The 23,975-nt window shown below is 41.7% G+C and overlaps 1 protein-coding gene across 2 annotated transcripts; it reads right to left on the reverse strand.

Moving 5' to 3' along the window:
* Positions 1–412: 412 nt before the first annotated feature.
* On the reverse strand, positions 413–23,924 carry GDAP2 (ganglioside induced differentiation associated protein 2). 2 transcript variants are annotated; one of them, XM_063352777.1, is made up of 15 exons: positions 23,801–23,902; positions 23,112–23,184; positions 21,932–22,178; positions 20,240–20,379; positions 15,946–16,099; positions 14,314–14,402; positions 11,806–11,882; positions 10,595–10,754; positions 8,782–8,932; positions 7,735–7,811; positions 6,304–6,380; positions 5,603–5,742; positions 4,980–5,034; positions 1,495–1,638; positions 413–1,151 (listed from the first exon to the last, which is right to left on the reverse strand). In XM_063352777.1, exons 3-15 carry the CDS (start codon positions 22,105–22,107, stop codon positions 1,104–1,106), a joined length of 1,488 nt encoding a protein of 495 aa, XP_063208847.1. In that variant the 5' UTR covers positions 22,108–22,178; positions 23,112–23,184; positions 23,801–23,902; the 3' UTR covers positions 413–1,103. The 2 variants fall into 2 exon arrangements, with proteins under 2 accessions (XP_063208847.1, XP_063208858.1); XM_063352788.1 differs by lacking the exon at positions 23,112–23,184 and having other exon boundaries at positions 23,801–23,924.
* Between the last annotated feature and the right edge of the window lie 51 nt (positions 23,925–23,975).

Here is a 23,975-nt window from a genome sequence, read left to right on the forward strand (position 1 = left end):
ATTTTCATATTCAGTACTGTTGTGACATTCTTCCTACCAGGGATTCCATCCTTCTATATTTTGGATGGCCCCCCCAATTATGTTTTACAAGGGAGCCTTCTCCCTCCTCTTTTAGCTTTCCATTGGCAGACTGAAAAATTTTTCCTCTCTGGTTCCATAAGTACCCTGTAGCTGAGCTCTCTTACACGTATCATGTCTGTCAAAATCAGTGAGCGTCAGTGTAACGGGAAATAAAAGAGACACCCATATCTCTAAGAAACAATCTCTGCCACCAGAAGCTGGAGTTGCAGTCACCGTTTCCCCCTCCCCTCCATACATACTTCAGGCAGATGGCATTCATTTATCATACAAACACATCTGGCCGTGTCAAAGGAGAACACAAACAACTATCGTTAAGAGAAAAGAAACCACAAACGCTTTTCAATTTTATTCTTACTGGGAGGGTAGTGGCATCCTGACATGTCACATCATCCCATGAAGACCGACAGGGACTTTATCAAGGCTCCTAGCTCACCTAGCATTTATGGTACTAAGTAATCTTGGCTTGGCTGTAGTGCTTTGTTCAGCCTGCAGACATGGCATTCCCAATTCCAGATACTTTTGCTGGGTCAAGACCAAAGTAATCAGCACTAACAGAAAGGGAAAGTAATCAGATGTGAAACACAGGGACCATGATGAGCAGTGTTTCAGGCTGGTACTGCACAATATTTGTACAGACCAGTCAGAAATGGGTATTACAAATGGAGCTGGAAAATTTTAATAGCTAAAAGCATGATCAAGCGCTTTCGATGGATTTCCCAGAAAAGAGAAAGTCTGTTCAGAAACAAATGTAACAGCTTCAAAAAGAACAAAAAAAATGCATCTAGTGATCTTTAAATCAACTTTTCCATTGGATAAATATATTTGAAATAGTTGTACAGTTCACAGTGGCATAAAGTTCTCTGATTGCTTGAGTGCTTGAAAATATCTCATCAGTAAAAAAATACCAGAGCTGGGGAAGGAAAACCCTCTCTCTGAATTCTGTATATGGGCAAATGCACAGGTTTTGGCAGGCATCAGGTCGTTGGATCCATGGGAAACCAGCAGCATCACAGGACTGCAGATCACAAGTCAGGGGATGGAGGGTAATAAGAATAGTAAGGCCCGTTTTCCTGCAATGAGATCAGAATGAGCAGTTGAATAAGTCTTCTCCAATATACCTTGGTGCAATGGATGATTTCACAGCAGTAGAAATAAACGGTGTAGAAATAAATAGACAGCTCTATTGGGAATCAGCTTTTGAGCCAAGCCCTCTACTTAGATTATGTGGAAAAAAAATTTTAAGAAAATCGTTGCTCACAGAAGAACAACTAGACTCTTCAGGGACCCTCCCCTTCTCTGTACTCCTAAGATCTGGAAGTCAGCACCTTTAAAGCTCTTGCAGAGCAGAATGGGAGATGCACTAGAACTACATTTAGGAGCAAAGACCAATGCTGGCCACATGCAATCACTTACCCTGGCATCATACTCGAGGACGAAAGGGGGGAGATCAATCTGCTCTGGGGGTATGGCTGTGAACAACTGCTGAAGGCTTTCCACATAGTGGATTTTGTCCTTTAGCCCTGAGACTGTAAAGGTTGTGAAAAACCATGCCGAGACCTGAAAATAAACCCCAACAAAAGCAAATTAAGTTGGCGCTGTTACTTGAAACACTAATTCCATGGCAATAACACAACAAGGTCAGGAAGCGCACACCACTGACTGCTAGCGAGCGCTGTCTTGAGTGCCTTCAAGCTAGTGTTTGCTGACTCCACACTCACTCCTCCCCAACTGCCAGTTTAAGGTCCACTCCTAATGCACTCTACTCTCTGCTTTGGGTTGGCCGAGTGAGCGTGGGTCCTCCTGTTTTGCCACATTTCTTACTAACTTATTCCACAAGAATAAGCCTCATCAACTTAATTCTACAAAATCTTACTTTAAGTATTCACACTTCTGTCTCTTTTGGATGTAAAAAGGATAAGGCCTTTTTGCTTTGCAAAGGCCAGTAAGCCACTACTGATACTTCTACAAGTTATTAAATATTCCTGTTGAGATTGATTGCACAAGCTTTTACTTTTTAACCCATTTTCTCCAAAATTAGGCATTATATTACTTTTTGTTTATTTCTTATCTAGTCTCTTCCTGTCAGACTGAAGGGAAAGAAAAGACTTGTGATAACCAGAGGTTACTGTTCTACAGGTCACAAATGCACCTACTGGGGACCACTTCCATGGTCCTGGGCAACCAGGACTCGCTAACCCTGCTTGAGCTGGGGGGCTGGACCAGATGACATCAGATTGTTTCAGATCCAGCCACTGACACGTCACTCAGAACACACCAAATTCTATAAAGCTTTGTTTGGAGAGCTCTCAGAAGCGGGGAGCTGAGAGGATTCACACAAAAATGCCCCCAAACTCCTTTATTTATATATCAGCAGCAGAAGTATATTTACATGCAAGAGTATGAAAGAATTTGCGACAGCACTTCATGGGTATCTTAATCTCAGTCCTGCTGGTGAAGTGTTCACGCAGCAAGAGCTGCTGCCAGCCTAAAAAAACTGCTATTGCCTATGATGCGATTTCATCATAAGAACAGTTACATTTCAGCAGCACAACAAGAGAATCAAGTTCTTCAGAGATCACAAGAATGCTCACATTGAAGCATGAATAAAGACCGGATTAGTGTACAAAAGTGGATTGTGCAGTGACATGCCCTGTGTTTTAGGATAACTGCTCCCTGCATACTGAAAACCATGTATTCTAGATAGGCAATTATCCTCCGAATATACATTATTTAAGTTTCACATCTAGAAATCCAACAAAGAATCATCGCTGGCGCTACGAAGCACTTTCAGCGCTATGCTTGTTTTCTAGGGACAGAGGAGTTTCCAAGAGGTGTGACGAAAAGCCTCCTGATCCCTTTTAGCCCAGAAATAAGCAATGTGATTCTAACAGATGGCAGACATCCACTGTGTCAGGATTCAATACTGTGGGAAAATGGACCATTTATATAAAAGACTTACGAATGAGACACATGTACAAGGGTGATGGGTTTGGGAAGCTGCATGAATGCACAAGCCTTCCTCCCACATTTGAGACGTGGGGTATTTTACACTATTTCTAGGGAAGGAAGTCAATGGTCCAAGTAGGAAGATGAATGTGCCAAATTTTTTTTTTTTTTTTTTTTTTTTTTTTTTTTTTTTTTTTTTTTTTTTAAGATATTTGAGGCTTCTGGGCTAGCAATCTTCCACAGGGACAACAGCCCGAAAACAGCCAAAAAAGGATGGGAAAGAAAAATCACTCCCTCTAAGCAGCCACCTTCTCCACCAGGACTTTCTGCTGCTGCTGCTGTATTCCCCCATCATGTTTCATAAGCTGATGGTCTCTGCAATAGCCAGCAGCAATCCTACTTGCTGTTCAGTTAAGAGAAAAGGCTTGGCAGAAAGACGTGGACACACATCCTCTTTTGCCTCCAGCTGTGCTGCTAGAATAGGATACAAACCAACTTCATTTCCAGCAAGTTAGAGAGCTCCAATTCTCTCACCCTCCCTGCTTCCCAGCAACTTATCCGCTTCCCCCATAGGTCTGACGAGTTCCACTGCAGCTCCCAAACGGACAGAGAACATGGCAATGGACTGGTGAACATGAGTTCTCATCCTCCAAAAAAAAAAAAAAATAAAAAAAGCAAACCCCAACCTTTCTCAATCAAATAGAAGTGTATGGGAAGTGAGGAGGGCGATAAAGAGCTGCTGGAAATCTAAAACACTAGTGTTTCCTAGCTTCAACTTTTCCACTCAACTTCGCAACCTCAGTAGTGTTATATGCTGGCTCCTACATTTTCAGGAGCATCAGAGCTGGAAGCTCTAATTCTAGCACTCAGACCTCAGATCTGTACCCTGTGGGAATAATCAACATCCTGACAGAAACTGGAATGTATACAGTTGGGAAGCCTCGGTCTCATCTATATAAAAACAAGGAAGCTCTAAGTCTCATGCTGTCCCAGCTGTGCACACGCAAAGGAAATTCAGCAGTCAAACAAATTCTTGCTGAATGTGTGCAAACAGATATTTTTTTCCAGGCATATAATTTTCTCAAATTTGACCAATATCAGCAAAAAGCAGAATAAACACAGAGGTTAATTTGATGTGAACATGGAGGATCACATTTCTAACTGTTTAAACAGGACAAACAAACATCTTAAGAAGGGCTGCTGCTGACAGTTCATCTGAAGTACTTGTACTGCTGCAACGAGTAGCGTGTATGAAGTACAGAAGACAGCGAGCTCCATCCTCTGTTGCCCAACACAGATCATAGCCAAGGGTAATATCTTACTACTTGATGAGCTCAGTTTTTTCATCTCCTGAAGGCTTAACAGGATTTTTCTGCACTCCATCACAAATGCATTCCTCTCATCTTTCTTTGCTACTCCACACTCTATAATCCTGACTAATCTCATTGCTGCTTGACACACTGCCCTCTGCCCTTACCAGGGAAGCCTTAGGTGATATGCAGCACACAAGCAATACCTCTTGGGGGACCGGGGGGGAGGGTGGGGGGAGGAGGGGCGAGGTGAAACATCCAGGAAATGAACTACACAAAAAAGAATTCTAAGAGTTCCTGGTCATGGTTTGTCATCCTGACAGCCAGACAGCAGAAAAAAAAAAGTACAAAATGTTTCTCCTTGAAAGAAGCAGGATGCAAAGCTTTCACCTCTCTCTGTCAAGAGCACACGCAAAACAAGGCAGACAGCTGCACTGCATTGGGGTTCAGCTTATCACTAGGGTTGGAAGACTACAGCTAGATCAAAGATGGGGATGAATTACAAGTACTGACCATGGATCCAGAAGATACTGCCTAATTTTGGAAGTCTTCTATATACCTCCATGCTCCGCATACTACCAGATTACACGCTACCCCCACCAACACCCAAAATGTTCTTTTCTTTTGTGCTATCTACCTCACCTTTGAACGAAATGTTGGGTGGACAAAATACAGTGCCTTCAAGTTCCTCTTGTACCTGGTATAAAGAAAGAAAAAAACTCTTTAAAGGTGACTTCTAATTAAGCTCACCTACACAACATAAGAGTTAAAACACAGATCATTTTGCTTACATGCCTATGATGTAATTTTACAAAGTTAGATCTAATATAAGGCCATATACTAGAAAAGTGAAGTAGAACAATTTTTTTTTTCCATGTAAAGACATCATAGCCTACAGTCTTTTATGTGGACAGTGAAAGTTATGGACAAATTATGACTGCCAACGTTACTCAAGTCTCTTCCCTCACACCTAGTAACGTAGTTTTAACAAGGCCAAGCTCCAGAAGCTCCACCTCTAGAGATAGACAATACACCTGGTACGCCCCTCTAACAACTCCAGGAGGGAGACTGCAGAGCACAGAACTTCCTGGTTTGATGGATGGTTCTGAGAAGGAAAGAAAACATATCTTCCTTCCTCTTGCCCTTGTTATTTTGTCCCAGCAGAACTCTCTCACAAATAAATGGGAAAGCAGATACAGGGAATGACAAACATTTGCACAGCACAGGGGAAGACTAGAGGGATGGTTCTCCTATTGATAACTCACTTGGCATCAACAATATCATAGAGTTTCTTCAAGAAATTAGAATCTAGTTGATTGTAATCATTTGTAAGTGTATGGAAGTACACCAGGACATACTCCTTCACCGCAATATGATCCATGACATGGATGAAATACAGAAGAGCCTGAGGCAAAAAGAAATAAAATTTATATTTGCAAAGAACTCTTTTACAGTTGCATTACATTTTAATATGCTTCATTTAATTCATTCACAAAACAGAAATCATGAAGCTGGGTAGCATGTTTGAGCTACAAAACCAAGATGAACATCCCAGGTCTTCAGCTTTACTATAACCATTTAGGTGCCTTTTTGGTCTAGCTGACCTCACGGATAGAGATAAATTCTTGCTGTTTTCATGAAAATCTGATTTGACTTGTTACGTTCCACTCTTCATGTCTTGGCAGTTATAGAGCAGACCAAGTCTCTTTCTTCTTGAGAAGAAAAAGGAGTCTATGCGAGGCCTGTTTCTCTAGAAATAGTCCAATTCCTCCCCAAGAAAAACCACCTCAATATACACAAAGTTTTATAAGGGAATAAATTTTTATCTGCTGACAAAAATAGTTTCTATTTAAGTCTTCTACAGATAATGTTTTCAGTATTAACACTGAACTACCCCTATAACCAGACTTTCACATCCTGAATATTCATATTCAACCTACACAACTCTAGTTTTACAAAGACTTACCTTTTCCATGTCTATTAATGTTACAGGGATATTCCTTCCAACCACCACCATCACTGTGCGACCACAGTTATCTACACCTACAAAAGAAAAAAAATCCTCTAAATTTTTCTGAGTCATGCCAGGTTTTGGAGCGGTCCCTTTCAAACTAGGGAGAAACAGCCACAGCTCAGAATTTTTGCAATGCATCTGGTTTCCATCTTAAAAAGAGAGGAAGCACGTTAGTTACTGTTCTCACTATACCAGTAGCTATTCTGGTTCAAAAAAGAAGGGTGCATCACATCCCAGAAACTTAAGTTTTAAGGACTGCAATTTTATGTTCCTGTATACTCTACGTTTAAATCTCAAGTAACAACACAGATTGTTAAGAAAATCTTCACTTGCAGTTCTACCACCAAAGCAAACTTCTTCCTAGAAAACAAGCTCCGAAATCTAACGCACAGACTTCCAGAGCGTGCCTTATGGAAAACCTGCAGCCCACAGAGCCTTACCTAAGGCAAACAAAATAATTTAAAATTGCAGCTACTGAGTAGAAGGTACCACACAGCCTTGGTATTCACACAAAGATGAAGGGAAGTATCTGGATTTTTCAGGATGCTAAAGGTATCAGCCAAAGCGCTGAACAGACTTTCTCTGCAGAAACCCAGCTATGCTTTTGAGAGCCTGACTACTTCCTTGTTTCTTCCGCCATGGTACAAAACAGCAGTAAGTCACTTGGACTATGGCAAACTTTTACATCCGAGTATGATGCTACCTAAAGAGTAAAAGCGAACTGAAGAGTACAGGTTCAAGAGTACTTCCCAGGCTGCGAGGACCTCACAGCTATTTTCTTCCACTCAGCCCTCCATTGGGTTGTTGAATCTCTCCCTGATCTCCCCACATACTGAGCTCAAGGTTGCAAGATCTGCTGCCCATGGTACTCAGCCATTAGTACTAGGAGACACGTACAGAGGAGAGCAACACATACCTAACCTGAAGGAAATAATGCAAGCTGTTTTGTTCAGGAGAGCTACGTTAAAAGTTGTTTTGGTAACTGCTTATTCTCTGCACTAATCATCTGAAAGCAACATTCATTTCTTTGTAACAAAAGGGTGGAGATAGTTCATCTTTTGGTCTTAATTATCTCATACAGAGCACATTATGCATTAGCTTAATCTAAAAGTACCGATTTACATCTAAAGCTACAGATAATTTAGGATATGCAGGTATCCTCAGATTGTTAGAGCAGACCAGTTTTGGCGTTTACCACACAGTCTTTCAAAGCCAATCAAGAGAGAATTCCTGCCTTACTGCAGTGATAGTGCCTAGTTCCTGGCCAGGCTTCTAGCTTAATAACATCATGTATTGTATACTAGTCCAAAGAAAATATTATATTTATATTTTGTATTTTTACTTTAACACAATATACATCAGTCATTGGTACCTTAAACTTACCTGTCTGGTACAAGGCTTTAAGAGAAGCAATATCAGAGAGGTCTTCAGCTCTTGCCTGACACAGCCAGCGATTATAACTAGAAAGTTAAAAACATCTGTTCAGATCTAATCCCCGTTTGTATTAGCATTAGAAGCCTGAAAAAGCATATGGGAAGGGAATGACAAAACAAGCTCTTTCTGACTGAGCCCTCTCTCTAATGTTGTGGTTTTCTGACCTATGGAGCAACTATGAAGTTGCTAAAGAAAGAAGCGTTGGGAGAAAATAAAAACCACCACCACCACCCAAGACATCTCAGTGTCGGTTACACACTTAGTGATTTTCAGCGGGGCAACAAATATGCACCAACTAGAAACTATAGTGGCATTGCATTTGGGCACTTCAGTTGTCAGTGTTTAAAAAAAATAGGAAAAAAATTTCTTTAAATAGTCTAGGAGTCAATAAGGACTACACAGCAACCAGTGTCACATATGGCTTTTTTTTTTTCCCCCCCTCTCCTTTGAATGGTGAATAACTTGGTGCCTCATCTGACAAAACAAGCCAAGCATCACGCCTCAAAGGTACTCCAGCTTGGAACTGGCTTCTAAGAAAGTGATCATGCACATAAGGGCTAAGGGAGAAAGAAAAAAAAAAAGGAGAAAAAAGCCTCAGCATTCATTTATTTATCTTTCTGTTTTGAAACATGGAAGAGAAATGTTTTGCTATTTGCCCAGAGCCTCAGGAGCAAGCGGGCAGTATTGAAAGCAGGTGACCTCACTACAAAAACTGGTGACAAAACAGTGACATCTCGTGGCAAAGAGACAAGCCATCTGGTTGGACGCACTGGGCATACTAATAGATTCGTTACTAGCTTCCCTTTTCCTCATACTGGCCCTTCCCTTCTCCCTTCAGGTAAAAGAAGCTACCATAGCGATCCAGGGTGACACCAGGCTTTATCTGTATTTCCTTGCCAGAAGATTAGGCTTTACAGATAACAAAATAATCTTAAGGGTTCGTCCTCTGAAGAGCTAACTAACCCAAAACATTCACACAGACAAGGAAATTCTCACTTCCTCTGATGCTGTTTTTGCAGTGCTGCCTCTGACAACTGTCCCTGAAGGATGAGGCGTCTCTGTTTATCAACGTCTCCCTCCATGCGGGCAAAAGCATGGGAACCAATGAAAGACAAATCTGCCTCCAGACCCTCTTCATCTGAAGCATCTGCAGTAGAAACAAAGGTAGCGTAAAATGTTCAAGCTGTGTACAGGACAGCAACGCTGCGGCTGAATCGCTTGGTATCTCACTGAGCCAACCCAGTCACCGTGCTACAAACTAACACAGAAAACCACAACATACCAGGATGTAGTTCTGAGATCTCACCAGTACCACTGACAGATTACAGCATGTGATTGATAACTACAGATTCCCTTAAAATTGCTTGCCTGGAAACTAACCGAGTTAAGTCCTAGTCATCAGCTTGTGACAAAGGGATAATAGTTAACTTTCTCCGAAAATAAGGTCTGGAGAGAGAGCTGGGCTTTACAGTGTCTACTTGTCATAAGAGGGGAAAAATAAGTGTGCAGAAGGACAGGTGCTGCAGCTTTATTCAGTTTAGAATCTGTACTGTAGAAAGGCCTCACTTTTTATATCATTGACACTGCTTCAACAGATGCTGTAGAGCTGGTGGTAACCTGAATTTGAATATTTTTATAGTATTGTTTACAACATGACTGCGTGACAAAGTAGAAAAGCACAGGTTCGCTTGCTGGTGACAATACCAGAATGCTCCAGTGACCTTAACGTCATCAAGGAACATTGCTAAGGCTTCTAGCATCGTTTCTCTGGGCAATCTGGGTAGGAACTGAATTTCCCAGATTAGTGACACGCTAGCAATAGGACAAAAGCGCAGGATTCTGCTATACCCATTGGCTTCTACATATACAAAATGAGTGATTTCACAATTTATTAGCTAGTGGTTGAACGCCTCATATTAATCAGCCACAGCTGGAAATACCACTCTAACCAGCAGTTTGGACAGGGAAAAAACCAAAAGATTGGTATCTGATCAACAGGAGTAGGTACATCAGATTTCAAACTCTGAACCGGAAAATTAAATTGTTTGTATCCTCATTGCGTATTCAGCCTTATCCCAACTGGACTTGCAAAAGCAGAAAGCCTTTGAAACCATTCCAAATTATCTGCTTTTGGTGGTTTAAGGCTTTGCCTGAAGAAGTGTAAAACTTTCACAGCACTGCTTAACAGATAAGGCAGAATGTGCCAGCTATTCCCGCTTATATATTAAATTGTTTTTCCCTACATATCTCACCTCCTCAACCCTGACATCTAGGCAACCTCTTTAGAAACAGACTTTTTTCACGGAGCTTTAACAGCTATTTCCCAAATAGTGATCTCTGGGTTGACCTCGTTCCTTTATCTTTTAGGGAGTTTCTCCTAGTTTTCATTGAGCATCTACTATTTTGATGCACAAGCTGTATCAACAGAATCTTACCAATTGAGACAACATTTGTCGATATATAAACAACATTTTGCTGATATATAAGATAAGCCATTGACAATGATGTCATTTGTAAGTTAGGGGCTGCACAAGATTCTGCAAAGTTCCTAATCACCTTGGGAGAAAATCTGCAAAGGGAATGAACTACTCCACCTCTCCCCTCCCAAAAAAAAGACAGAGCAACAGCTCTACCACATCCTCTAACCACACCACTCTACACAATGAGGCAGAAAGCAGAAGTTACTGCTGCGGAACACATGAAGCCCAAAAGGCAGCTTGACAACTGTCTTCATTATAGCCTGCTTTTCCTGTTTCTACATTGACTTTCACACAGAGATACTTATTCCAAAGTTCAATTAAGAACTCACCATCCGGAACACCCGGCTTTTCAGTAATCCTGATCTGCCGCTCTGGTACTACAGGCTCCCCTTCTGCATTGCCAATATCTGCAGGGAGGTAAGGCAAGGATTGTATCTCTTCTTCCAATGATCTTGGAAAATACAGAGGCAGCAACTTCTGGTAAGTGGCCTACAAATAAGAAAAATGCGTGAAGGTCTATCACGCATCCTTGCTCTTCAGTTAAGGAACACCTGCCCTTGTAGCAAGGACCTTCTCAGAGGTTGGGAGGCAAAGTACCACTTCCCTCAATGGCTTATTTTGGGCTGCTATCTGGCAATAAAGGCAGACAACCTTGATAAAGGTTAATATTTTTTTTTTTTGCCATACTGACAAATGACCTGGACCCAACTCTGCTTTAACCTACATGAACTCAGGTAGAAATGAAGTTACAATATGCATGGATGACAGACTTCAGCAAAGGTTGCTTATGTTAAAAATGCACCACTATACAAATAACCTTTACTGATCTGACTGAGAAAAGAGAAAAAGCAACAGCCAGCCAAGGGAAAACCTCCCCACATGGAGGAAAAAATCTCTACTGAACATTGTAATACTTCACATGTTCTCTCCAACCGATTAGCAGTTTTAGATGCATTTTTATTTAGATTAGCATCCAGATGCCACAGAGTCTGAACACAGGGGGTGTTCTGCCCAGGAACGGTCATTATCAAGTCCAATATACAAAAGAGAAGTCAATGTTCGAACTGCTAGCATCTGTCTGAACACAGATCATTAAATGTCAAGTTTGTTATTTCAACAAGCCAGCATGCAACATTTAAGATGATGGTAGGTGATCTGTGGGCATGCTAAACTGGCCTTTTGAAAGCTCACTGAGGAGCTAAGGAGGAAAACTTGTATGAGGAATTTCCCTTCTGGCTGGCAGATACCACCCAGCACAACTGCATCCTACAGCCTCTAGTATCAACTCCTGTTCCTGGCTCAGGAACACGGAAGCCAGAAGTGGAAAGGTTCTGAATATGTCCATAGTGGCTGCTAAGAGCATAAACGGTACTGGGAAAGATGTTATGCTAGCAGGAGACAGAAGGATGCTGTGACACCAAAAGTCTATGTGATTTGACGGGGAAATCCGAATCCAGCTCTACAATGCAGCAGTTAATACTGCTGCAGAGAAGACCAAACATGCCCGTGAATGCTGGTGGAATGAACGTCAAGGAAGTACCTCCTCAAGCTCAGAGACTGCAAACACCACCTTCTCCAGAGTCTCTCCATGAATCTCCAGGAACCTTCTAACTGTGCCTGCAAAGATTAAGTGTAGTTAGCAAAACAGGAGAAGAAATTTACACACACAGCTACAAGTAAGGAAGTCAGAGTGCAGAATAGAGATACACATCTCTCTCATATGAAATAGCTTCATAGACTGTACACAAGCATGGATTAAGCGGTAGTTTAACACATGAAATGGGTTGTTGGCCATATCAGAAGTTCCATCTCCCCTCTCTCCTGCTTCTCACTTTGGAGATAGATACAAAAAGAGAATAAGCCTCTCTCTGATTTTAGCTTACTAGGTACTCCTCAGTCTGTGAAATGTGATTCTATGGCCCTGCAAAATCAAGCCAACTCCTTCCTTTACAGAGTCACGTGCAAATGGCCAAACCCATATATTCCTAGAACAAGTCATTGTGCCTTAAGTTATCAGGAAAGCAAGATGATAAGCAAGTCACAGCAGAAGCTGGTCCAAGACAGTCAGCCACAAAAAACTTCTGGGGTCAGCTATGCCAGAGGCATATAAAAGTTACATTTGTAAATCATGACAGAAGTTATTTCCTCTGTTACTTTTTTTTTTTGGACTTTCCCAAAGCTTCAGAATAATCCAGGGACACAATCAAGTTCCTAAGCACTTGCAGCTAAGGGGAAAAAAATGTTCTGTAACCAAGCTCCCAGTCAGACATATCACTGTACAGATGAGGTCTCTGAGCTGCAATAATCTTGATACATGTCAGGATTTTCAAGTGCTTTCCTGTCAGACTGCCAAGAGAGAACGTATCCAAACAAACAGATTGGTCTAGCAGTATTTTTCAAATAGCGTACAGCCCTACAGAGACGAGAGAGAGAGCGAGCGCGCGCGTGCACAATAAAGGAAAGAAGTCTAACCTACAGAGAGTACATCAAAGTGAGTTTTTCGAGAAATAGTAGAGGGGATAAAAAAAAAAAAAGAAAAGCTATGTTCACATACTTCCTGTAGAGGAATTCATGTATAATTGGGTTGACTTGCAACACTACTTTACGGGGCAAATGAAGTTGTGCACTTCCACAGCAAACAGTTTTCTGAACCTATGTGAGCAGATGTCTTCACATGTCTCACTCAACAGGCAGACAGCAGAGAAAACTATAGACAGATCTGTTTCTCCGGTGTCAGCACCTCTGCTAAACAGAGAGTAAGAAAGATTTCTCCAGTCAGCTTGCACAGCAAGAGGAAAACCCACTCCTTCCATCTGCAATAACTTTCCTATTGTGCAGGAGTACCACGCAGGAGGTCCAGGGACTGGGTGGTGGTGGTGGAAAGCAGACAGAAGCAGGCCAATAGAAATTAAAAAGTCAAAAGAGAAAAGGCAAAAGTAAGAACCAGGCAAGTATATAATATTCTTCTCTGAGAACTTTTCTATTCTTTAAGTATTGTCAGCCTAGGAAGTTTTCCGATTTGTTTTTTTAGTAGCCTTCCAATTTATTTTTTTTTTCTTTAAAATAGTTTCCTCTTGAACACAAACAAGTTTGAAAACTTTTAGCATCTACAATGCTTTTTGGTAAGGAGTTACATAAGCCAAATAGCGTAAGCATAAGAGCCATTTCCCCTTGTTTGTTCTGAACCTGATTCATACTAGCATTGTTTGAAGGTTCTTATTTGGGGAGACGGTGAACAGCTGATTCCTATTCACCATTTCCACATCACTCACGAGTTTATAGACACCTATCACACTACCTTCAAATTCGGCGTATTCCAGTCTGAAAAAGAGACTTTAGCTTAGTTAACTATATCTTGCCTTTCCCTATTCTTATTGACCTCCTCAACTTCTAGTTCTGCTATATACTTTTTGAACGTGCAGCTTTAAAGGGTGGACAAAACACAGATTTCTAGCATAATATTCTTAATTTTGTTGTATCTTACTCAGCTTGCTGTTCTGAATTCCAGTGAGCTGTTGTTTTCATGGAACTATCATAATCTCAAGATTTTGCTCCCTAGAATAAGCCCGTCATTTGGCATGTGAAGGCAGAAGCATACAGGGGTGGGTCAGTGGGGAAAGAATATCACTTTGCATTTGGATATGCTGATGACACTAAAATGGCAGATGAAATTCACTCTATTGCTTGAGGTCCATCTGCAGCTATTCAACAGTAAGGCCTCATCTTCACTATTCTGAACAATTTGCTATTACCAGCAAACTCTCTCACCTCACTGTTCAGCATCTTTTCCAGATTAATTAATATATTGAAGACTGCAAGTTTCAGCACAGGTTCCCATGGATCCTTTGATAACCTCTCAAGAGGGGAAAGATCATTCATTTTTATCCTCCATTTCCGGATTAACCATGAAAGGTCTTGCCTTTTTACAGCCTGTAACAAACTACAGCCTCCTAAAAAATAGGTTTCCTCATATCAACAGCAGTCTGTCAGAGATAAGCAATCTGCTGAATACTGCCATCCAGTTTACATCACTTTCCAAGAAACTTACGCAGCGCTATGTGGGTTGCATCCTCCAGAGGGTAGCATCTTTTCAGAGAGTTAATGACACAAAATCCTACAGAGCACATTGCCTGTTCCCTGAAACCCAGAAAAAGAAAAACAAATGAATAGAAGGTCAAATGAGAACAAGTGTCTGTCAGCACAGCAGAAAACACCAGTACTTTTTTTTCCTGCCTCTATGCAGCAGTAATCCTCTTTCAGGTTTGTGCAGAAGGATTCTTTCCCGGCAAGATGCGTACATACCATCATTACGCAGAGGAGAGAACTATTAATGATTCTACACTGTTTGTTCTTGTGTTTGTTCTCAGATTTCTCCTTCTACCTCAGCTATGTTGTTCCTGCAATTTCTCATATCCTGAATGAAGAAGTTCTTCTCTCAAGCTCCCTGCAATCCTTTTCCAAAATACTTTCCTTCCTGGATCAACAGTGAGGAGCAGGAGGGGAAAAGAAGGTGCTCTTTATTGCAAACATTCCCCTGTTCCTTCACCTGACCTATCGCTTGTTTTGTTAGAAGTCTGGACACAGACCAAGGTGTCTTACTCAATCCTAGGTATGATTAGAGAATCATTGGCCTGGAGTGATACATACTTTAAAATCTGTAAAACGCTTCCAGCAGAGACACATTTTTAGAAGAGTAAAGCAGAGGTGCTGCCAACAGTCATCAGAGGAGTTTGCGCAAGCTCAGAGTTGGTAGACAATTCCACAAGTGTCAAAAGTTACTCTAGAGAATAGATTGACTGAAAGGCACTCAGAAATCAGTAAGCAGAATTATTAGAATTTTTAATTGTTTTTAACATGTTACAATCCAGATCTGACTTCGATTGTTACTTCTGAGGCAGAACAAAACTGGCACATACTAGGAACCTTAGCTGTAATCTTGATTATGAAACAGTTACTATTGCACTGTAACACACAGTCCAGACTTGGAAGAATTCATCTTCCCAACTCTAAGAAATTGTTCAGTATATTTTTCTGACATTGCTCTTGCTCAGGTATTTTTTGTGACTGCTACCATCACAACAGCTGTCCAACAGAATACAGGAAAGAACACAGAAAAATAGAAAGCAGAAAGATCAAAAAAAACTATTAGCTAAGAGGAAGTAGAAAATGCCACAGATGTAAGAGGAAAATCTACAAACCCATCTGCAGCAACTGTGGATTTAGAAATAACCTTGCACCCTTGGCCTTGGAATTTTAGGTGTCCATTACACAAAGGCAGAGAGGTCACATATATGACAGCAGTCAGATCTGCCTGTGGATATGTCCATGTGGCTGCAAAGACGCATGAAGTTGCTGCTCGAGCAAGCTCATTTAAAGCTTTTCGCAGCACAGAGCTCAATGCAACTATCAATGCTGCCTCTCCTCAAAGTCACTGAATGCTGTACAGCTCTAGCTCCACTGTTTCAGGACTTGAACCAGCTCAGATCTCTCTGCATGTTTTATCTACACCACAACCCAATAACAAAAGGCATGAAGCATACCATGAAGCCACTAATGTCCTCATGTCCTTAAGCAAATCCAGTATATGTGAGAAGATATTCACAGCCTTTGTGCAGACCCAAGTATCTAGAACAGATACGCCACGGATGGCAAACCCTCAGGTAAGTTGTCGTGTGCTTACTTTGCGAGCTGCAGGACATTGCGGTAGCAGCTGTATAGAGAACTCTCAGCTGCTGTGCGATACCGGCTTTTGTATTTGGGTCCCACTGTGTGAATGATGAAACGCGCAGCCAAATTAAATCCTTTGGTGAGCTTAGCCTCGCCTGTCCTGCACCCTGAAAAAAATAAACGCAAGGATAAATACCGATGTCATGACAAGAAAGCTAGAAGTACTCAAGCCCTTGACTTCCTCCAGAATCAGACAACTCCACTTCACACACAGAAGTCAGTGTTGTAGACATCAAATATAAAGGACAGCATTCTATCTCATAACAGCTGCTCAGTATCACCTAATCACGTTGAGAAGGTGAGAAAGCTGCGCTCATTCCTCTCAATTTTAAAAATACACCTACAAGGAAAAATCAGAAATTGCTAGAAGTGCTGTCTTAATTGCAGTGCTTACTATGCAACATACAGAACCAAAGGGAGAAATGATTCAACAATATGCAGAGAACTGATGCACAAATATGCTACACAACCAGCAATAAAGTCTTTCTGAATTTAACAAGTTGGTTTGGGGAGATTGCTTTTTGGATAAAAGGACTACAAGTCTCCTTAATCAAACCCACCAGCTGCTGGCAAAGCTATTAAAAAATGAATTGATCAAGCACTTGTTTCATGTATGCTTCCAGAACATACACTTCTTTGTTTTTCAAGTTTCTTTGTGTCCCCAAGGCAGAAGTATGATTCTCATGGAGATCATACTTTCTTGACAGACTAGGTGTCTAGTCTCAAGGCAAGGAAGTTCAAGCAACACATTTAATTGCTCCATTCACAGCACCCTCCAGTTACACACTGTCAGATCATTTACTGCATACTAGCATACTTCACATCTTTACCTCTTTTTGGTTTTGATTGCTCTTTGGCCATCTCCTGCAAGGTACTCATACCTAATTCCTGCAGTTTTTTGCAAGGTAAATCAGTTTGTCAGAACCCTCGATGTCATCCATTGACCTATTCCTTTCAGTTTGTCAGTACATTTCTGATCATGAAAAATCCGGGAACAGCTACTGTGTTTGAAGTCTGTGTTTTCTTCGGCACCTGGAAGAAAGGTCTGCTAACTCTCCTCTAGTCCACCCCGGTTCTGGACAGCTGAAGAAATACTTCTAGTCTTTCTCTTTCACCACCCTCAAAGACAAGCATTTTCTACCTTCTTCCTTCTGCTTGTACAGCTGCACTTCAGTTTTCTGATCTGGCTGAAAACTGATTGTTTTTCACTAGATTAGCTTTCAGCCTGATCTTACGGGTTGCCAGTGCCCATAAAAAGGAATGAGATGTGATCAAGCGGCTGTGACCACTCTTCTGGCAGCAGGAATGCAGTAGCTTGGCTTAAGTCAATCATGAAGCTACCCAGTGAATAGGAGCATTCATCTCCCCCACTACACTGTTCCTTGGGGTGCTCAGGCAGGCTATCAGCAGACATGAAAGCACATTTTGTGGTAAGAGACATTCCAGGTTGAGAATCTCTCTTAGTCAAAACTTTAAGCATGTCTGTTTAACGGCAACAACACACTGCCTTTAAGCCAACATCTTGTAAATTTTTTGATCCAATGTATCACATGATTAGCTTCTACAGACCTCCACCTTCTTTCATCTGGGTCATCACAAGGAATGCGACGGCATACTGAAACTAAGCATACCCTTCTGAATTACTGCGCATCCTCTGAGACACCTCAGCTCAAGAGAGCAACTATATAAGCACGATATGGAAAAAGCAGAAGCTAAAACTGAAACAATGTACCAGATATCAAGTTACTGCTCTTCCTCTATGATGCATCCAACTAACACAACTTCAAAAGAACAAACAAGGATCTGTAGGAAAAACTGTCTTGTGAAACAGAATGAAACACGTTTGACCAAGGTATAGTTGTGAATTCAGTGGGAAAACTAATAAATGCGGATAACCAGGCATGGCATCGGTAATCTCTTAACTATACTTAAATCGCACTTAGCACTTCCCAAATGCCTTCTGCCTGGAGATCTCTACAAAATCTATAAAACTAAAACAAGCAGCAAGTACTATTCCTATTTGAAGGCACAGCGTGAAGTGACCTAGGCAACTGAGCTGCACAAGGTCAAGGTCTGTGGCAAAACTGGGAACAAATTCAAGATCTTATTTCTTTTATCCGATGAGACTTCAAACATTAGTACAGCTTTCTCTCCAAGTTTAAAATGGAAAGTCTGAATCCTCCACATGAGGCACGCAGCAGAGAAAAAGTCTCGCTGGAGTTGGAAGACTACTACGCATTGCTCTTACAGAAGGTCTTTATTAGACTGCAACAAACGTGTTGCTAGGCAAGCATGGATCAATAGCACTTCATTTGCAAGCTTGGACCATTGGCTGTAGTATTTCTGTGTTAATCAAAACTACACACTGTTCCCAGGAACATGCAAGTTAGCTGAGCCTTAAAGAAAGCACAGGCCTTTGAAAGGTCAGCACATCACATGGTTTAAAATAATGATTTTTTTTTTCCTTGGAGTCTATGAAATATGGCTCTATACCAAGCAGTAGGAATAAAGCAGGAGAGAACTAACTGAAAATCGCCACTACACCCAATTTACAGCTTTAGAGTAGAGACCATACATTTTCACTTTTCTCCCCAAGAATTATGAAAAAAGTTCAAGGTTAAATGGGAAAGAGTGCAAAGAGTCAGAGGTTACAGAAGAACCATAAACTAATTTCTTAACTAAGCTCTCTTCCACTTCTGCTATCGTGAGGAACGCATTAAGGGTACACAAAAGCCAAAGCTGCAACACAGTCTCTCTTTCCACCCCCCACACAACTCGCCAGCAGAGTGCCACAGAACTGATTTCTGAAAAGCTCTTGTCACAAGATTAAAAGGAAACTGCCGTGTATTGGGAGTTGTGAACCTGCACAATGCATTACAGAGAGAAGACATCAGCATCATCACAGGGGTGAAGGATGCAAAACTACATGTAACGCAGCATGGTAAAAAGGAATTTAAGAAGCTAAGCCCAGCTTTTACAAATAACTCCCTACAGAGCTGACAGATCTCAAATTTTAAGGACTCCTTGAAATGTTGTCCCTCTTCTCAGCATACAGTGCACACCAAAGTTTATTTCAGAAAAGTTCTAGTGTACATAGCAGGGTCCTAACTATTCTATAACATCTACTGCATTTTAATAGTTGTTTCCACCCAGAGGATGCACACTCACTTTTCCATCTCCTATGAAATGGTTACTCCTGTTTTACTTCCAGGTTACTCACAAAAAGCAAGCTGAATCAGAAAAACATGATTTTATAAAAACAGAGGATGTTTATTCTATTGTAGTTTAAGCTACCAAGAGTTTATATTAGAAATATTATGAGTCATTCCGTTATTCTGTGATAAAGAGACAGAGCTGTGACCCAAGAGAGCGAGCATTGTTAATCAGGGATCAGTTGAGTCTCAAAATTCAGCTCAGTACCATAGTTACTAGAAGTGTGGACTTTTAACTGAAAACTGTATTAGACTTCTGTATGACCTTGGGTAACTATAAACTCTTTGTTCCTCACACACAAAATAAGGAAACTCTTCTTTTTGTTTAACAGGCACTGGGAATAAAGCAGAGTATTTGTAAATCTTATTATCAGCCATAAACTCTGTTAATAAAGAATCTAGGTAAAGCAAACTTCATCCATTTCCAGAACAGCCTTCCATTAGGGAACATCTTGAAACTTTATTAGAAAGTAATTTGTTGTGCAGAATAGGCAAGGAACCAAACAAGTTAAGTGATCACTAACACTTTATTTAGACATGCAGTGTTTTATCATTCCATCTATTATTGCCATGGTTTCCTGAAAGACTGTGTGTGTATATTAATACCCTGAAAGAGCATACACAAAGTGTATATTAGAACCCACTGAATTTCTGCAATTGTGAACTTCAGTTCCTGTCTTCCACAGTTTAAGGATAAGAGCAAAATCTGAAGATGTAGAAGACTGGTCCCTCAAGTAAAAGCTCTGATAAGCTAAGTACTCGAAGTGGCTTCAAATAAAAATGGGAATTATTGTATCACAAAGTGAGGTCTCAGCAACTTGAACACCTGCCACAGATTTTCAATGATCTGTAACCCAAATGGCAAAAAGAGACGAGACTAGATTGGCATGCGTTCCCTCCATTTATTTCACATTAACACTAGACATTAGGGGGGAAAAGCTATACCTTGATTTCAGTTTACAGCCAAATCCTGATGCTTTGTACTATGCAAGGACAGTAGATTTCAATAAGATAAAAGTGTCTCCAGCCACTTACCTTTAAGCTTCTGGAGTTCATCCTTCAGGTCAGGCCCAGCATACATGAATATACTTTCAGATACTGGATTCTTATCAGTGAGAGATTCATTACTGGTGTTTACTATGGCTGTGCAGTTCAATAATGCTACATCTCCTTTCCTGAGGAAACAAGGAAACAGTTTATTGCAGGCTAAATGTCAGACTAAGCAGGATATTCTCAAGTAAGTGCTGACAAGCAAGGAAATGTCAAGTTAAAGGAAAAGCATTAATAGTACTCGAGTGCCCACACAGCGTAGCGTACCCTGACATGCTCACCATGCAAAACCATCCTTTGCCTCTAACGAATAAAGACTGCATGCCACCCGTCATTTCCTTAAAAACTCACAGCCTCAGCAGTAACTTAGTGATGTACATAGAAAAGGCAGCGTTGTAGTTGTACGTAGCCAGCAGAACATGTACAGTAGCGTGTTAAACTGGTGGAGTGTAATATGTTCCAAAAAAAAAAGTGTATTTTCTCTTGGAAAGAAGAGGACAGTCCTTATAATGTATTACTTTCAAAACATCAACAGTTTTTTCAATGTACTTTTTCGGTCTGCATACACACTATCCAGGGCACCTTACTACTGCTGCTCTTCCTAGGCCACTGAGGATCTAGAGTGACACTGCAGCTAGCCAAGTTTTTATTGCTTTAGTTCCAAAATTTGAACCCGCAATTTGATCATGTTCATTCTGCCGTTCAAGGATCAGACATGCAGAAGATAAATAAAGCAGAGATGCACAAAAGACAATGGAGTAGCAGAAATCTGACCTGCTTTTTATCGCAACAGCAGCCAATAGATTTTGGGATCAAAAAGCATAGGAAAGGAAGGGAAATAAAGATTCCCACACACAAGGAGAAATTCAAATAGCAGTTGAAATTGCACACATTTATTACACCCAAGCCCAAGTCATAAGAGATGTTTAACCTTTTACTTCTCTCTCTCTCTCTTTACTTAATCAGGTTCAGGAAATCCATGAACAGTCCCATTTCCTGCATGTATTAACCAGAAAGAGGTTCAGGCTGATCCCTGAATCTGTGTCCCTCAGAAATCCTTCTCTCTTCATATTGATTAACAGTAACTCACCTAGAGAGCAGGTTTGAGTATCTGAGTTAGAGGAAACAAAAACTGAGGGAGTAAGTTCACCTCAGCAGACTGTACTTTATCAATAGATTTTGTTAAAAAACATGGACACAGAACACAGAAGGGGAGGGGGGGGGGGCGGGGAGGGAGGAGGGGAGAGCCAAAAGCAAGCCATAAGAGCCACATGAAAGAAATACTGATGTAAACCAGAAAAGTGAAAGCAGAACAAAGCCAGCAAAGAAAGAAAAAAGCTAGCAGACACCAAATATATTTTTTAAAAATTTGTATCGAAGTGCCCAATTAAGTTTGGATATTAAGCATACGGTATGACAGTAGGGAGTACAGCTCCAGTTTGCACCATCAAGGAAAGCCTATGAACATGGAGTTTATAACCTATGGCAGAACAAATCTCAGATTTGCAGATTTACAGAGAACAAAGATCGTTTTCTTTGCAGACCTGTAACATTTGATGCAAGAAAAGAGGGCTTGAAGGCTTTATTCTATAGCAAAATTGTTATATGTGAGGCAATCATATCCCAGCAGCAAATGGAGAAGTGATGACAAACACACGATAGCCATATGCAACTTACCATAAGATTATTTTTGCATTGATGTCTTTCCTGTATGGAAAAGGTGATCTAACACCAACTTGAGCTTTTTCGACAGGATTTTGGTGAGAGTCCAGCTGCTTTGCCTCATAGGCATCAGTCCAGCTTGGCAAACTGTCAACATCCACAAATTGGGAAGGAGCACCCAAGGGATCCATGGAATGGAAACAACAACTCCTTTCCTCTGCTAACTTGTCACACTCCAATTCTCACTGGAGTCTTCCACGTGCTTTAAAGGAAGAAAATCATACCAGATCATCAGCTGTTCATTAAGACTAATTCCTGTGGAGCCAAACCTTTCACAAGACTGCAATGCAATTACATCAAGCGAGAAACAGAAAAACAGATTTCCATCTCAACCACTCTCTTTCTCGCTAGTTTTGCTATCTCTATGCAAAAAAAGCAATGCAAATACTTATGGAATACTTGCAAAGACAAGCCTTTTCCAACAGCACAAGACGAAAACACCTTCTTTACTAAATTAGTCCCACTGACTTGTGATTCTGTATTTTGAAAACACTGAAAACAAATTCCCAAGAGTAGAGAGGACTTTACTCATTCTGAAAATTGTTATTTCTATATCTAAACAAAAAGCAAATTTGTAGCAGGGTATGTATAATCAGAGGTTTTGGTCTAGCCCTGGGTCATACTTAAAAAAAAACCACAAACCAAAAGAAAATACCCCCACCCCCAAAGCACCACAACCCCCCAAAAGCTAAAAACCCTAAATGCCAAAAAAACCCTTACAAACCAATGAAAACATTCTCTCTTCCACTAAATCACACAACCCTTGCAGTTCAGTGAGTTCTGAAGCACTGCAAATAAGACTTACATTGCTTAGTTCTTACAGTCATGCAGTTAGGCACAAAACACTTTCACCCAAAAGGGTTTTGCAAGAAAGAGCAAAGATGTAAATGTGAATGCTGGCCAATGAACCTGCAGACTGAACTTTGCCATCTCACCCTTTTTTGTTTTTTTTCTTAAAGGCTGAGATGACACTGGTTGGTAGCGTACGATTCAAACTCGGTGAAACGTACTTTCCAATTACCAGCACATAACGCCCACGCTACTACATTTTCATTGTTAACTACTAAACTATACTAGTGAATTAAGCTAGCACAAGCACACTCGCATAAGCAGCTTCGGTTTGCCGTATACACACCTACTATTTAACCCTTTTCACAGGTTCGTAATTGATAACAATTTTGAAAAGACAGCATCCACAAGCGGTAACTCTGGAACATGAACGAGAAGATATATTTACTAAGAAAAAAAACCCAAACCAGACATCCAAACTCAAACCGAGGGGTAATAAAGGCTGACGCTAGAACAAAGATAGACATAAGAGCACCTAAACAAGAGTTTTGCCATGAAGAGCTGGCTGAAAAGCAACGAACAAGAAGATAAGAGCCGTTAGAGCGGCTCCAACCAAAAGCTCAGCCACAGCAGCATCTTTCGCCTGACGAACAGCCAAAACCGGGGGCCTGGTGCGAGGCGGACAGCAGCAGAAGGGTGCACCGAGGCTCCCCTTGGACATCCCCCCTCCCCAGGCTGTTGCCCGGGGCCCTCCCGCGGCAGAGGCCGTCCCGGCGGGGATGGCGGCCTCGCAACGCGGAGCAAAGCGCTGCGAGCGTGAGCCGGGGCCCCTAAAGCTCCCCGGGTGGGCTGTCGTGCTCCTGTCCGGGAGGAAGGCACCGTCTCTCCCGCAACCCACCGCCCGGTAACCCGCACCGCCGGGGGCGAGGCCAGCGAGCGGCCGGTACCTCCCCCCAACCCCTGTCAGCGCGGAGCCGCCGCCGCCACTAGCAACAGCGGCCTCCTTCCCCCCGGCCCGCCCGCGCAGCAACTCACGGGCAGGCTGCGCCGCTGCCAGCCCCGCCCGAACAGAGTCTCGGTCGGCGCCGGATCGGCGACATCACCCAGAAAAGCGGAGCGGCGGCCGCCGAGCGCTTCCGCTTCCGGGAGTAGCCCCGCCCCCTCGGCCCAGGGCTGCCCGGCCACCGGCTTCAGCGCCCCGCTTCCGGCG

Source organism: Chroicocephalus ridibundus, chromosome 1 (genome assembly GCF_963924245.1).
Source record: "Chroicocephalus ridibundus chromosome 1, bChrRid1.1, whole genome shotgun sequence".
In the NCBI taxonomy this organism is placed as follows: domain Eukaryota; kingdom Metazoa; phylum Chordata; class Aves; order Charadriiformes; family Laridae; genus Chroicocephalus; species Chroicocephalus ridibundus.

Bases quoted from the DNA above. Each gene is read 5' to 3' on its own strand.
- GDAP2 (XM_063352788.1), bottom strand. From the start codon at position 22,107: ATGGATCCCTTGGGTGCTCCTTCCCAATTTGTGGATGTTGACAGTTTG. The intron at 20,380-21,931 runs GTAAGTTGCATA...TTGTTTCCTCAG, and splicing joins AATGCAAAAATAATCTTATG to GAAAGGAGATGTAGCATTAT. The intron at 1,152-1,494 runs GTAAGTGATTGC...ATCTCATTGCAG, and splicing joins TCCTCGAGTATGATGCCAGG to GAAAACGGGCCTTACTATTC.